General features: G+C 31.3%; 1 protein-coding gene across 4 annotated transcripts in view; it reads right to left on the bottom strand.

Moving 5' to 3' along the window:
• The window catches only part of LOC111685047 (phosphatase and actin regulator 4-like), a 95,227-nt gene that overhangs the window by 6,558 nt on the left and 77,276 nt on the right, over positions 1–11,393 (bottom strand). For 2 of the 4 annotated variants that reach the window (XM_046952944.1, XM_046952943.1), the window contains exons 2-5: positions 9,262–9,522; positions 6,901–7,191; positions 3,602–3,941; positions 3,117–3,146 (exon numbers count right to left, since the gene is read on the bottom strand). In XM_046952944.1, the coding sequence (XP_046808900.1) occupies positions 3,117–3,146; positions 3,602–3,941; positions 6,901–7,191; positions 9,262–9,522 (922 nt within the window). The remainder of the gene's footprint in view (positions 1–3,116; positions 3,147–3,601; positions 3,942–6,900; positions 7,192–9,261; positions 9,523–11,393) is intronic. The other 2 variants (XM_046952946.1, XM_046952945.1) reach the window with 1 other exon arrangement.

Below are 11,393 nucleotides of genomic sequence, written 5' to 3'. Positions count from 1 at the left end.
TAGTCTATAGTCTAGTCTATAGTCTAGTCTATAGTCTAATCTATAGTCTAGTCTATAGTCTAGTCTATAGTCTTGTCTATAGTCTAGTCTATAGTCTAGTCTATAGTCCAGATTATTTTCTAGTCTATAGTCTAATTTATAGTCCAGACTATAGTCTAGTCTATAGTCCACTACGTAGTCCAAAATCTAGTCTTGTCTATATTCAAGACTATAGTCTAGTCTATAGTCTAAACTATAGTCTAGTCTATAGTCTAAACTATAGTCTAGTCTATAGTCTAAACTATAGTCTAGTCTATAGTCCAAACTATAGTCTAGTCTATAGTCCAGACTCTAGTCTAATTGTAATTGTCATAAAAAAATGCTATTCTAATTTCAACTTTTTATGCCAGACAAGTCGACAAGGACAGACAGACATTCCACAAATTGTTTTATTTCTAACCAAAATGTAAACAAATCTTGACATCAAAGAGCTATTTTCCTAAAAAAAATTCAAAAGAGGAAACAAAATATAAAAAATTATATTATAGAAATTACAAACGGAATGACAAACTTATATATACCCTTCTCACGAAGGTAAAGGGCATAAAAAGAAACACTTTTATGTGTTGAATAAATTGTTGGCTTTTAATACAATTTTTGTCATAAAAAAAATTTAGCAAGAATTGCAAACCAACAACATATAACTTAAGATGAAAAATGTGATTTCTTAGACTTTTCATTCAACATGTTGCAAGTGCTTAAGCACAAGTAAATATTTATGTTTTTTTTTCTAGCTAAAACTATGGACTATTATTTCACAGAAATTTGAAAAAATTTAAGATTTAAAATGTTCTGAGTTGTACAACTCGCATAATTCGTATTTAACTGTAATTTTATTTATACAATATTTTTCTTCTTATGCTTTAAATTCAAAAGTACTGATGTGTAAACAAGTTTATGCATAAGTGAATGTGTTTTACATTAATATAAATTTTACTCTTGAAATTAAAATAACTGGCGTTTTTATAAAAAAACTGGGGTTAAATGTGAAAAAAACGTTTCACAAAACATCATTTACTATGAAAACTTAAATAAAAACTGAAAACAAATTTCGCATTGTTTTTCAAAAACTAAAAAAAATTCCGAAATCACATGCATTTTTTATCAAAACAAATGAGAGGAGAATGCATGTGTGTGTGTGCAGAAGTAGTGTATGCAAATGAAAAATATGAAAATATCAAAATTAACATATTTATTTCATATAAAAAAAATTATAAGTGAAAGAACTTAAATTAAATTGAAAATACATGCAGTTTGTGGATCATATTATTGTGGTTGTGGTGGTTATAAATTTAATAAAATAAATTTTACCAATTTTATAAATTTTTTGTCAAATAAAAATTTATTGGTGTGGATGTAGTAAAATAAACAAAATAATTGAGTATTAAGGAAAAGTTTAGAAAATTTAAATTGAAGTAGAAACAAGTGTTTAAATTTAAAGAAAATTTAATTTTTATATATATTTTTTAAATAATCATTTTATTTTGAAACTATTTTGAAATCGGTCAGAAATTTTAAAAGTTTTTTATGTTTTTCTAAAAGCATATTTTTCTTATACAATTTTAAAATGTATTTCATTATATACTTTTAGGTGTTTGAAATAAATTATAATTTATTAAAATATACATGTCCAGACTATTGTCTATTCTATAGTCCAGACTATTGCCTATTCTATAGATTTTTGTATAGTATATTATATAGATCAGACTATATTATATTCTATAGTTCAGACTATAGTCCATTCTATAGTTCGGACTATAGTCTATTCTTTAATCCAGAGTTTTGTCTATTCTATACTCCAGTCTACCATATATTCTATAGTCCAGACTATTCTATAGTCCAGAATATTGTCCACACTATAGTCTATTCCATACTACAGACTATAGTCTATGGAATAGACCAGACTTTTCTATAGTCCAGACTATTGTCTATTCTACAGTCCACACTATAGTCCATTTTATACTACAGACTATAGTCTATTCTATAGTACAGACTATAGTCAATTCTATAGTCCACACTATAGTCTATTCTATAGTCCACACTATAGTCTATTCTATATTCAAGACTATAGTGTATTCCTTTTTCTATACTTCAGACTATAGTATATCCTATAGTGCAGACTATAGTCTATTCTATAGTCCAGACTATAGTCTATTTAGTCCAGACTATAGTCTATAGTCCAGACTATAGTCTATAGTCCAGACTATAGTCTATTCTATAGTCCAGACTATGGTCTATTCTAAAGTCCACACTATAGTTTATTCTATAGTCCACACTATAGTTTATTCTATAGTCCACACTATAGTCCACACTATCTATATACCAGACAATAGTTCGGACTATAGTCGAGACTATCGTCTATTCTATATACCATACAATAGTTCAGAGTAAAGTCTATTCTATAATCCAGAGTATTGTCTATTCTATATTCCAGACTGCCATATATTCTACAGTCCAGACTATTGACTATTCTATAGTCCACACTATAGTCTATTGTAGAGTCCATACTATAGTCCAGACTATAGTTTATTCTATAGTCCAGCCTATAGTCTATTCTATAGTCCAGACTATGTTCATTCTATAGTCCAGACTAAGTTTAGACAATAGTTCAGACTAGAATACATATAGTTTATGGTGCGCGCTATTTCATAGTTAAAATTTCGGACAATGAAATTTTGTAGTCGAGTTTATAGTTTAGACTGTAGTTGAGCCTGTAGTTTAGACTTTGATCGAGCCTGTTGTCTAGACTTTAGTTGAGGTATAGCCGATCTGTATTCTATTCCATAGTTAAGATCATAGCTATGTTAATAACGTGTATTAGCTAAGACACATTCAGCAAAGACAAAATACAGTGTTTTGTGTAAAGCAAAGTAAAACTATTTTTTATATAAAAAATCGCTTTTCTTTAAATTTAAATACTTTTTCGAAAGAAGAAATTAAACTAAAAATCAAAATTGCAAAAGAAAAAACACATAGATACTAAATAATTTGAAAGGCATTACTCAAAGTGTAATTGTAATATTTTTATTTTTGGTGTTTTGTTTTTGACATAAAAATAAAATATTCTAAATTATTACCATATTCTAATCCGTGGTCGTAGTATGGGCCTAATTGTGATTAAAAAGAAAGTTGGGGTTGAGGAAAAGAGGAGTTAAAATAAAGGAGCACAAAAATAAATTTAAAAATTTAAACAAATTTTTGTGTTAAAAACAAAAAAACAAACGGGATAAATAATTAAGGGAGAAAAAAGAAATAAGAGAAAAAATGGAGGAGGGAATTGAGAAGAAAGAAAAATAGTTAGAGTTACAATATTTATAAAATTTGTTAAAAATTTTTTTGTTTTAAATATTTAAAATAAAATTATCAACTACTCTAGTTGCTTTTTTAAGGAAATTATTCGTTTGACGTAAGAAAACATTCAAAAACCAAACCAAAAGAAAAGAAATTATCTAAAAAGTGTTAAATTAAACTGTTGTTTTTTCTTTAAAAAGGGAAAAGTAACTAAAAAAAACAAAAATATTTTTGTTTCAAAATTTTCAATTGAAAGAGTGGTTGTACTTACTTTAGATTATAACTATTGGTGGCATCCTGTCTGACTACCAAGGGACGCTGTTGAGTTGATGAACCACCATGACCACCGCCACTGCTGTTATTGCTGTTATTACTATTATTGCCCATGCCCTGAGGCAGTGTACCATTGGCATTGCTGTGATCTTGTATGGGTGTGGCGGGGGATGATGAATTCTGTCCCGGTTTCTTTTTAAGGGCCGACTTGAGAGGAACTGCATTTAATTTAGGCTCTTTGGCTGGAATTTCCTCTATGCGTTGTGTATCGATATGATTGGAATACGTTTGATAGTTGTAGTCATTGTCCGAACCGTTATCATCTTCGTTATCGTTATCTGTGGTAGAAAAGAAAGACAATTTTTCAAAAATTTAATTTGCTAGAAAAAATCTAAATTTTCCTTAATTTTTTAAAGCCTGAAAATAGGCAACACTTTAAATTATTTTGTAAACCTAGAAAGTATGCTTTATTTTTTTGTAATTTATTCTCTTATAATTCAAATGGCTTCCTTACTTCCTTTAACAAAATTTTATTATTAAATCATATTTAAATTCTAATATATGCTAAAATTTTCTTAGATTTTTCTTTTTTTTTGACAAAACATTCCTTCTCGCTTTCATTTTTGCCTGCATACTAAAGTATGCTTTACATTATTTTATTTCCACCTCCTACTACTATTTACATTTTCAACTTTTAACATCTTTAAGTGGATTTTTGCCCTACTGCTCATTTTTTTGTTTTCCATTATATTAAATCATTTGTTTCCTCCTTTTGCTTCATCGAAGCTCCCACGTTAGTGGCATCAACTGCCACTTAACAAATCATGTTTATTAACAGCTTCTAGCATCGTAATAATAAATATGAATATGAACTGAAAGTCTGCTTCAGCTTTAAGTACTGCAGCAAGGAATAATGATGATGGTAAAATTACTTGAATGAAAAAAGAAATCCATTTTGTGGCTAATAGCTGATAAAAGAGAATAACGAGAGGCAGGGAGAAAAAAAACAAATCCTTTTCAATTTCTTATATTGATTCATGTAATTGAAAGCGAGAGGGAGTTGTTGAAGAGTATGGCTGCCAATGGGGTTGGCACAAGGCAATCATTCATGGAATAGGCAATAAAACATATATAGCAGTATATGACTACTATAGTATATTATTCTGGTTTAAATAAAGATGAATAATTGAAGCAGACTTTTAGGAAGACGTTTAATTAATTGATGTCAATTGCACAAACTTATAAAAAAGGAGAAGAGTTGCAGGGAAGATGTGGTTTATGAGAATATTAATAAACTAGATGGAATAGTTTATTTGTGGTAAAAGAATGGCGATTAAAGACCTCAATCGTTTTACCTAATCGTAACTAAAGCTTTCAGCTCAAAATCCAAGCAATAACGGAATGAATGTGGAAGTGCTTTTCGTGAGTACCTGGTATGATGCCTTACCTCACGGTGGTCTTTTTCATCCACTGGGTTGACTTGAACAACGGTCTACCATCGCCCATGAATCATTCAATGAAGAACTGTTGTTTCGGCAACAGCAACGAAGGAACCTCAACCAACTGACCAGCCAGGGCAACTGGCCATCCATAGTACTAGATTATGCGGTGCTCTGCCGAAACAACAATCTGACGAACGCAAACCAATCGACGCAACTAAAGCTCAATTAAAAACATGGGTTAAAGCAACAAAGAAGGCTTCTTGGAGTAACGAAACGATCTTATGGGATCTCACATTGATGACTACAAGACGAAAACCATGGATGGATAATTGTTTAATTAATCCTCATTCAGACGACATTCATTATCATAAATCTCGAATATCCATCACAGGCACATGCACACAACCATCGATTCTTCGCATCGGAACGATTTGGATTTAAATAAACAACAACAAAGTAATGTTAGCTCAGTAACAACGCTTCTATAACAACAAGTATGTACCTATTCTTTGCTAAACGACTCTCAACTGCCCCTTTATTAAAGAAAGAACGTAAACGTGATTAAGTATGTATCGTCATGCATTTAATACTCCAACTTGAATGCCATAGAAGCAGTTCACACGACAATCGCTTCTTTGCATCGAAACTACTTGGAGTTCAACGGACAATAATCAAGGATTGTTTGAACATAAAAGTGCCAATTTTTATAAATGTCGGACATCGGACCTTGGCCATCCCTACTGTAAAATACTTAACAGTCTTCTTCACCATTCAGTATACATTGTCATGCATCCAACACACCCACAAGCATCAGAAGCTGTTCACACGACAATCGGTTCTTTAAATAGAAACTACTTGGAGTTCATGGGACAATTACCAAGGATTGTTAGGATATAAACGTGGAAATTTTTATAAATGTCGGACACTGGACTTTGTCCATTCCCTTTGTAAAGCATATAACCGTCCCGCTATCAGTTCTTTGTATCGAAACTATTGGGAGGTCAACGAACAATGATCAAAGAAGGTTAGAACGTAGTCGTTTTTTATTAATCTTAGACAATAGACTTTGCCCATCCCCATTGTAAAGCATTCATTCCTCCTTTCCACCATTTAGTATGCATCATCATTCATCCAAAACTCTCACTCGCATCCATCAGAAGCAGTTCACATGACAATCGGTTCTTTGAATCAACGGCAAATCAACAAGAGTTGTTATTCTTAGTCTTTGTAATATCCAACATTTTCTTCCCATATAACGACCACTATCCGGAATAAGGACTCCGTGTAACTGGCTTACGTGATTGAGAAGGTGCAATGACCAGACCGCAAGTTAAATGACTCCTTCCAGTTAAAGTTCCCTACAGAGCAGAGTTACTCGTAAATGTTCTATACATCGGTATTGTAAAAACATCAAGGTCCGGATCCTTAAGAACGTTGGAAATAGTGGTGGTTAATAAATGAGATGCAAATTATATTTTAAGGAAACTAATTTCCAACATCCATGTTCTTATGGTAAAGATCTTCAATGGAAACTGACTAATATTGGAATATTTTGGAACCCTCAACAAAAAACATCTGAAGTTTAGAGGAAGACCCTGAGATCAAGAATTTCTATATAGGGTATATATATATAATAACGGATAATTTGTTCAGAAAGGCATAATAGTCATATTAATGGAGTTTCGGAGATGTCCTACAAAATGTATCGAAGTCCATTCAGAAGATCCTGAGAGTTGAGAATCATTTAAAGCAGAATCTTTTAAAGCTAATACTATAGAGCACATTTTATGACGAATATCGAACTTTTGACCCTTTAATCGTTTTATTATTTCTAAAAAATTTACGAAATTCTTACCATAATCATCGTATGGCTGATAATCCTTATCGTTAATGGCGCCCGGCCCATGCGGTCTTCCAGCCACTAAAGTTGGCGATGGTGTCGAAAACATAGGAGGCGGTGGGATGGGACCAATTTCCGAAACGGGTATTGGAGGTTCTGGCAATTCTGAAAGCATAACACCACCAACCATTTTACCGCGACCATCATGATGATGGTGATGATGACCGCCACCTGAAGCATCAGTATAAGGGGGTGGTGTACTACCGAGTGGACCACCCATCATGGCATTTGAAGAACCATCGGGATCTGAAAAAAAAAGAGAGAAACATATAAAATACACATTTTTCTTATCTATGGCTTAATGCAAGAAAAAAATGGAACAAAATAATATTTTTCATAAATAACTTTCACAATTTTCACTACATAATTTTGAACTCTTGTTGTTCATATTTGTTTATACATATGTATATATTACATATTGGTGCTATATATTTTATCTCTTCGTAAGTATGTGTGACAAGCTCTTAAAATACCGCTAAAAAAGAAGTTTTCTCCTTTACGGTTCGTGGTTGCCTGAGCAAGTGTTGAAATATTTCCCACCAAAGGAATTATTACAAGGCATAACCAAACCATGATATTGCTGCTTCTACTACTACTACTACCACCACGTAATGTAGTATATCGTATGGCGCGTGCAAAGTGAAAACTCACAAGTGAAAAAATTGTTTTTAATACTTTTTATGACAGATTTTAAAATTTATGTGTCAAGTTTAAGATAACACAAACATGCATACATTCACTATAAATATTGTAAATGAATGAGTGCAAATGTGTATGTGAGCTCTTTTTTTACCAATAGTAGTCACGGAAATCGGAAATGAACTGCAAATATTGATTTATATACTTGTTCAAAACTTTCATTTTTATATCTCGTGGTTTTTGTGGCAGGTTTTATTTTATGTGGAGTAAATTCAAAAAATAAATGTGTAAAATGGCAAATAAAGTGATTTTAAGATATTTTAATGATAGAGGCTTTATTGGGAATATAAACAAACTTTTTCGAGTCATAAGATCGGGGTAATTGAGGTTTGAAATTTAGACCAGTTGTAATTCAGTTCAGCTCAGTTCTAATATAGTTCTGGTTAAGTTTCATGTCTTGTTCTGTTTTAATTCTATCCTTGATCTGTTATAGTTCTGTTCTAGTTCTGTTCCAGTTATGTTTTAGTTCTGTTCTAGTTCTGTTCTAGTTCTGTTCTAGTTTTGTTCTAGTTCAGTTCAGTTCTAGTTCTGTTCTAGTTCTGTTCTAGTTCTGTTCTAGTTCTGTTCTAGTTCTGTTCTAGTTCTGTTCTAGTTCTGTTCTAGTTCTGTTCTAGTTCTGTTCTAGTTTTGTTCTAGTTCAGTTCTAGTTCTGTTCTAGTTCTGTTCTAGTTCTGTTCTAGTTCTGTTCTAGTTCTGTTCTGTTCTTGTTCTTGTTCTTGTTCTTGTTCTAGTTCTGTTCTTGTTCTGTTCTAGTTCTGTTCTAGATCTGCTTTAGTTCTAGATCTGCTTTAGTTCTAGTTCTGTTCTGTTCTATTGCTCTTCTAGTTCTGTTCTAGTTATGTTCTGTTCTAGTTCTGTTCTAGTTCTCTTCTAGTTCTGTTTTAGTTCTCTTCTAGTTCTGTTCTAGTTCTGTTCTAGTTCTGTTCTAGTTCTGTTCTAGTTCTGTTCTAGTTCTGTTCTAGTTCTGTTCTAGTTCTGTTCTAGTTCTGTTCTAGTTCTGTTCTAGTTCTGTTCTAGTTCTGTTCTAGTTCTTTTCTAGTTCTGTTCTAGTTCTGTTCTAGTTATGTTCTAGTTCTGTTCTAGTTCTGTTCTAGTTCTGTTCTAGTTCTGTTCTAGTTCTGTTCTAGTTCTGTTCTAGTTCTGTTCTATTTTCGGTTCTAGTTCTGTTCTAGTTCTGTTCTAGTTCTGTTCTAGTTCTAGTTCTGTTCTAGTTCTGTTCTAGTTCTGTTCTAGTTCTGTTCTAGTTCTGTTCTAGTTCTGTTCTAGTTCTGTTCTAGTTCTGTTCTAGTTCTGTTCTAGTTCTGTTCTAGTTCTGTTCTAGTTCTGTTCTAGTTCTGTTTTAGTTCTGTTCTAGTTCTGTTCTAGTTCTGTATAGGTTCTGTTATAGTTCTTTTCTAGTTCTGTTCTAGTTCTGTTCTAGTTCTGTTCTAGTTCTGTTCTAGTTTTGTTCTAGTTCTGTTCTAGTTCTGTTCTAGTTCTGTTCTAGTTCTGATCTTGTTCTGTTCTAGTTCTGTTCTAGTTCTTTTCTAGTTTTGTTCTAGTTATGTTCTAGTTCTATTCTTTTCGCCATCTGTTAATTTAAATTATTTATTAGAAAAACAACAACAATTTACTTACAGTGTTCATAGCAGACATTAACACGTCTTGCTAATTTATTGGTGCCCAATGTGTTGGGACGTTCCATTTTGGAATTTTGTGTATGGGAATCATGTTGATCACGACCACTAACCATGTGTGAGTGATTTTGTTGGGAGCCAACAATAACATTACCACCACCGGGTGGTGGCAACATTGAACCCTGACAGGGTGGCTGTTCGGTATTGGGTGATAGTGTGCCATTACCACCGTGTTGTGCATCAGTCTTGTCTTTTCTGGGTTCTGTAAAGAGTGAACGTGAGAGAGAAGAGAGAAGAGGAGAAATGTGTTAATAATACATTTTAGATAAACAAAACAATTTCAAGTATTTTCTATGTAATGAGTGAAAATTTTAATGAATTTTTATTTTAGTATATGAGATTTAATCTCTTTTTAATATTTATTTTAGAAACTTTGATTTAAGTAATTTTACTGCTACATAGCGTTATGCTTTAGATAGCAAGACTTTAGCACATACATTTTCGCTCATGTTAAATTAAAAACCTTTAATTGAAATTTTCTCTTCTAGGATTTGTGTGGTTTTATTACAATCAAGTCTTCTCCCCTTCTCATTCTTCTCCATATGCCTTGTAACAAAAAAACTCATTTCACAAAAAGCTAGAGAAATCTTTAAAGTTTAATAAATGACTTTTCAGCTTCATTGTGCATAAACATGTGAATGGCAGCAGTTTAAAAGGATAATTTAATCATAAAGAAAAATAGACAAAAATAACTGATTTGTTATTTAAGCTCTAAGAACAGCAGTGAAGTGAGAAATACGTTTTAGACACTTAAGCGTAGAGAGAAACTTTTATGTAAGAAATTTGTAATTAAATCTTTGAGAGAATATCAATGACAAAAGATTTTTACTCTACTGGCATTCAATAATAGCACAATTGAGACAGAAAATAACTGGTCGTCTTATTTTTAAACATTTAGTTTCGACACTCAAGCACACACTCAAGAGAAATTTTTATGTGGGAAAGGTTTAAAGATATTTTCTTACTGTTAAGATTCAACTAAGTAAAAAGTAATTGTTAACAAAACTTTTACGTCGACATATTTTCGTAAGATTTACTTTAAGCACTCAAGCACTGAAAGAGGTAATATTTTATTACTATTTAAAGAATTCATTATTTTAATCTCCTGTTTAAACAGCAAGAGAAATAGGATTTTCAATCAGTAGTATGTGGTAGTGTGTATGTGTTATAGTTGCGGTTTAATATTTTAAACGTACATATGCCATACGAACTCGTGTTAAATGGTAGTCTTTCTCTCTTACATTATTACAACTCTTTACACCATTTCCTTTAATAAGTATAAACAATATATTTTGCCATTGAATAACATTTAAATAACTACTTTTGTTAAAATCTCAACACCAGTAAATTGTGTGTGTTTTTCAGAGAAAATATTCTATCATAACTGTTAAAGGTGTAGAGGAAGGAAAACATTGAATTTCACACCTGTAGCTGTTTGTGCGTTGTTAATGTTTTGTTGAATATAATTGTTTTTCTTGTTGTTTCTTCTTTAAATTGGTGTTAAATGTCTACTGCGGCTTTAAGCTTCGGGGAGTTTATTAATCATTTTATGGTTTTATTATGTTTTTTGCCTCTCAAACTGTTTCAAAAGGTAACAAAAGGGAAAATTTAATATGTTTAAAAGCCTTAACTAAATTCTAAAAAAAAACATTATGTAGTTTTGAAATTCTGCAAAATAATTTTCTTCTATCAGGTTGATTAAAAACAATTAAATATTAATTTTCATCCAATATTTTTTTTCTCAGAAAAAAATCCTTTTTTTAAATGTTATATTTTTTATGATTAAAATAAAATTTTAACATTTTAATTGTTGTTGGCGTTAGAAAATTATTTTTAGTAAATTTTAAATGAATACTGCTTAAATAATACTCAATTAATTAAATGTTTTTATATTAAAATTTTATAAACAATCGATTCTCATTCAGTTCTAATTTATTTTTTGGTTCTGTTCTAGTTCAGTTTTAGTTCAGTTCTAGTTCTGTTCTAGTTCAGTTTTAGTTTAGTTCTAGTTCAGTTCTAGTTCAGTTCTAGTTCAGTTCTAGTTCAGTTCTAGTTCAGTTCTAGTTCAGTTCT

The sequence above is a fragment of the Lucilia cuprina genome, chromosome 5 (assembly GCF_022045245.1).
Source record: "Lucilia cuprina isolate Lc7/37 chromosome 5, ASM2204524v1, whole genome shotgun sequence".
Classification (NCBI taxonomy): domain Eukaryota; kingdom Metazoa; phylum Arthropoda; class Insecta; order Diptera; family Calliphoridae; genus Lucilia; species Lucilia cuprina.
This window is presented reverse-complemented; position numbering and strand designations above follow the sequence as displayed.